Raw genomic sequence first — 4,310 nt, 5'->3', positions numbered from 1 at the left:
CAGCAACTGGGAGGTGTGAAAGTGAATAAAGGATTGTTGACCAAATTTGTGAGAAAGAACATTTATTTCTACCCATATTTTACCATATTTGCTTATATTTGATATTAAGTTTCATTTTTGAGAGGTTTTCCCTGGTGTCTCACTTTATTTACCTGATTTTTGATGTTAGAAAATTTTTATTTTCTATTCCCAAGGGACTTGTCCTTTGTCTGCTAATAAACAGCTGTTTGTTTGTTTTTAAATAAGTCCAAGCTGAATTCAGTGTCCTTCTCCTTCTTCCGAATTTGCAGCAAGCAATAAAGCGCAGTTGCGACGCTAAATATTAAAAACACCATTGATTACGTTGGCTTGTCCGTTTTTGCGTATTTTTGGTGGATAATTTGTGCAGAAGGGAGCAATAGCAAACAAACAAGAGGCCGAATTGGTAAAAGCGGGATCTTGATCCTTAAACTGCTGGGACTAGACGATTTGAATATTGCACTTTCCACATTCAGTCTACCTCGAAAATTGTCAAGGCAATACATTTAGCGATCTGAGCATCGACAAGACACAATACTTTCATTTGAGCGCCAGGAGAGGAAAAGCTAGCAGAAGAGTTGAAAGTAACCGTGGCAAGTGCTCTAGTGGTATCTGCCGAGAGTTATTTGTCCAAGAGCAAATCATTTGCAGCAAATTGTGTCAAGTTTATTTCGATTTTTGTCAATAATTTATCCTAAAGTTTAGACTTTACACTAACACTACCTAGCGGCGCTGCATTCTCGTGTTCCTGGTTGCATTCTGTTATCCAAGTTGCGTTCTATTACCTGTTACCTGAGTTGCGTTTTATTTGGTGTCGCCTTGATATCAGTGCCTGAAAGTTGCAAAGTTGCAGAATGCCACCAAAAAGGCTTCGAGAAAGCCCAAGAAAAGGCAAAGACATTTGCGCTGCTTGTGATGAGAGTCTGGATGAAGAATCTAGTGCAATGAACTGCGACATTTGTAAACAATGGCTTTGCATCGATTGCCTTGAAATTAGCAAACCCGAGTATAATCTTCTGACAAAAATGACAAGGATATTAGGCTGCGAATGGAAGTGTCCTGTTTGTAAAGGTAACGCCCATAGTGGCGCTAGTGCAGCTGAAATACAAGCCATAGTTAACAAAACGCTTGAACCACTTGAACCTGCGATAACTGCTGTACAGGACCTAGATATTAAAATCAAGAATGCAGTTAAAGTCATTTAGTAAATTTAAAAGAGTTCAAGAAAGACATTGATGCCAAGTTCAAGGATGTAGAGACTCGTATTACTTCGCTTGAGGAAGCCCCAGGGGCTGCTTGTAATCCTGATGTGTTACAAAAGCTAATCAAATCTCAAGTAGAATCTCTTAAAGATGAAATGAACCAGCAACTCGAGAGCCACGTGAAAAAATTGATCGCTGAAGATAGAGACAAACAAAGACGCAAATTAAATATGCTAGCATTCGGAGTATTGCTGCAACCCAATGATGAGACATTCATTCGTGACTTCTTATGTAACGAATACGGGCTACAACGGATAGCTGTAAGAAATGTTCGCCGCCTCGTCAGTCCCAATAACTCCAGGAATGAAAATGATTCGCGTAAGGCGAGCCCCATTATTTTTTCGGTTGATGAATTAAAAATTAAGAAAGTGATCCTGCAAAAGTCATATGAGAGAAAAGGAACTGGCCAAGTTCAATTTAGAAATGATTTTTCAAAAGCCGACTGTATAAAGAGGACAAAGCTATATGAAGTACTTCATGTACAACGAGCTAATGAGGAAGAAAACCAAGTCATTCGAGGCAACAGAATTGTTCCAAAAAACGTGCCCACCTCCATTGCAGCACCAGCTGCAATGGACACGATCTAGATAATTCTCAAAGAAAAATAGATAGTAGTGTAAATAGCCCTGTGTCTTCTAATGTTGAAATAAGTACTATTGATGAATCAAGTGAATCTTTTTACAGTGCAAGATAGTAAGCTGTATTCTTTCTGAGCAGACTGTTTTCATGAGTGATGTTTCAAACCACAGCAGCATAGAGTCAGGGGAATGTAATGATCTGGATAATAGCCCAAATAAAAGTTGCACGCATTGGATGAACAATGGTCTGAAAGTTGTCTTCAGTAACGTAGATTGTTTAACGTCAAAGCTCCATGAGATAAAATATGCCGTTTCGACGGAAAAAGCAGACGTTTATGCTTTCTGCGAGATTAAACCTAAATGGACCAACACTCCTCTTGGAGATACCCAGATCCAGATACCTGACTATACACTGGTCTCCAACTTATCTAGAGAAGGAGGAAGAGGAATAGCCGTGTACATCCGAAGCTCTCTGAAGGTAGGAAGCATAGATATTAATTCAGATTATGAGCCATATATTGAACAAGTGTGGATATCTGTCCTCCTGCCTTGTGGGCCATTTTACATTGGTTGCATGTATAGAAGCCCCAGTTCCCCTAGCCTTGAATCCTCTTTACTTGCTATGAGTACTTCAATTGATATTAAAATGAAGCTATGAGGAAACATAATTATTGTTGGTGATTTCAATCTCCCAAATATTCAATGGGTCAACGGATTCGGTTTTTCTTAAAATAGTTTAATAAGACCATTCCTGGAGTGCCTATTTAATCATTCTTTGTACCAGGCAGTTAACTTCCCGACAAGATATAGAAATAGCCAGAACCCTTCGCTACTTGATCTACTACTAGCAAAAGACCAAGAGTCTATAATAAGCATCAAGCCCCTACCACCATTTGGAACTAGTGACCACATTGTCATAATTTGCAGTTTTAGACTGCATCTCCAAAGACTAGAATTTACAAAACATGTGTACACTGATTACAGTCTTAATTTGTCAGGAACTCATTCAATGTGATTGGTCTTTCATTGAGAATACAGATGTGGAAGAGTCATGGACAACTACGAAAAGAATATTACTGAAGGCTATTGAAAATCACTCTTCTACAAAATGGAAAAGGAAACCAATAACCCTCCCATATATTACAAAAGAAATAAAAATGGCTAGGAACAGAAAAAAGAAATACTGGAAGCTGTACACAAAGAATCAAAACCAGGCTGACTATTACACAAAATATAAGCAGGCGCGTAACCAGCTTAGAAGTCTCTCCAGAAATATCACCGAGAAGTATGAGGAATCAGTGGCAGCTGCAAAAAAAACTAACCCTAAGAAATTTTGGAGATATGTGTCATTGGGTAAGCCTGGAAGGCATTCTGTCACTCAACTTGTACAAGATGGATCTAAAATCTGTGACCCAAGGGAGATAGCTAATGCATTAAATAAGCAGTTCATTTCAGTATTCACAGTTGCAGATAATGCCTCACTTCCAGACCCCCCACAGTACGAAATTCAAAAAGTATGCCGCCCATTAATATTACTAAAGTAGATGTAGAGACTCGACTAAAGAAGAGTAACCCAAATAAATCAACAGGACCTGACGGAGTGCCCCCTCGGCTCTTAAAGGAGACGTATGCAGTACTATCACATCCTCTCACCCTACTATTCCAAAAGTCCCTAAATACTAAATCTATTCCACAAGACTGGAAGGAAGCTTACATTACACCTGTTCATAAAGGAAGCAGCAGAGATGAAGCCAGCAACTATTGACCAATTAGTCTCACCTCGGGAGTGGGAAAACTTCTTGAAGGCATAGTTAACTCAGCCATTATTGAACACCTAAATGCGAACAAGCTACTATCTCCTAGCCAGCATGGCTTCCGCCCCAGGCAATCAGTTGATACTAACCTCATTGATGCTTACGAGCATGTCACAGAACTTATGGACACGGGATCCCCAGTTGATATGATATTATTAGACTTAGCAAAAGCGTTTGATAAAGTATGTCATAGGAGGCTAAATTCTAAACTCCATGCAATAGGCCTCCACGATGAAGTCATAAATTGGACAATGCAATTTCTTACCAACAGGAAGCAGGTGGTAAGAGTATTTGGGGATGGTGGATCAATTTTCTTCTCAGAATCAGCAGATGTAGAAAGCGGAGTACCCCAAGGCACGGTTTTGGGCCCAACTCTATTCAACATCTATATTAATTATGCATCCTCAATCATAAAGAATAAGATATGCTTTTATGCTGATGATTCCAAAATAATTGGTCCGTTTTATGACCCCCCAAAGTACCAAAGACATCCAAGCAGATCTCAACGCACTCTCAATGTGGGCAAAAACCTGGCGACTAGAATTTAATATCCAGAAATGCAAGGTCATACACTTTGGAGCAAACAACCCTCTCAGCCAGTATTTTATGGAATCCAATTGTGGTTTTAAACAGCCACT

General features: G+C 39.4%; 1 protein-coding gene across 1 annotated transcript in view; it reads right to left on the bottom strand.

Moving 5' to 3' along the window:
• The window catches only part of LOC148945530 (integrin beta-PS-like), a 72,892-nt gene extending 72,368 nt beyond the window's left edge, over window positions 1-524 (bottom strand). The window contains exon 1 of the mRNA XM_089099072.1: window positions 407-524. Coding sequence (XP_088955198.1) covers window positions 407-524 — 118 coding nt within the window. The remainder of the gene's footprint in view (window positions 1-406) is intronic.
• Between the last annotated feature and the right edge of the window lie 3,786 nt (window positions 525-4,310).

This window comes from Artemia sp. Qi Xiang Cuo, chromosome 13 (genome assembly GCF_049724085.1).
Source record: "Artemia sp. Qi Xiang Cuo chromosome 13, ASM4972408v1, whole genome shotgun sequence".
In the NCBI taxonomy this organism is placed as follows: Eukaryota; Metazoa; Arthropoda; class Branchiopoda; order Anostraca; family Artemiidae; genus Artemia; species Artemia sp. Qi Xiang Cuo.
This window is presented reverse-complemented; position numbering and strand designations above follow the sequence as displayed.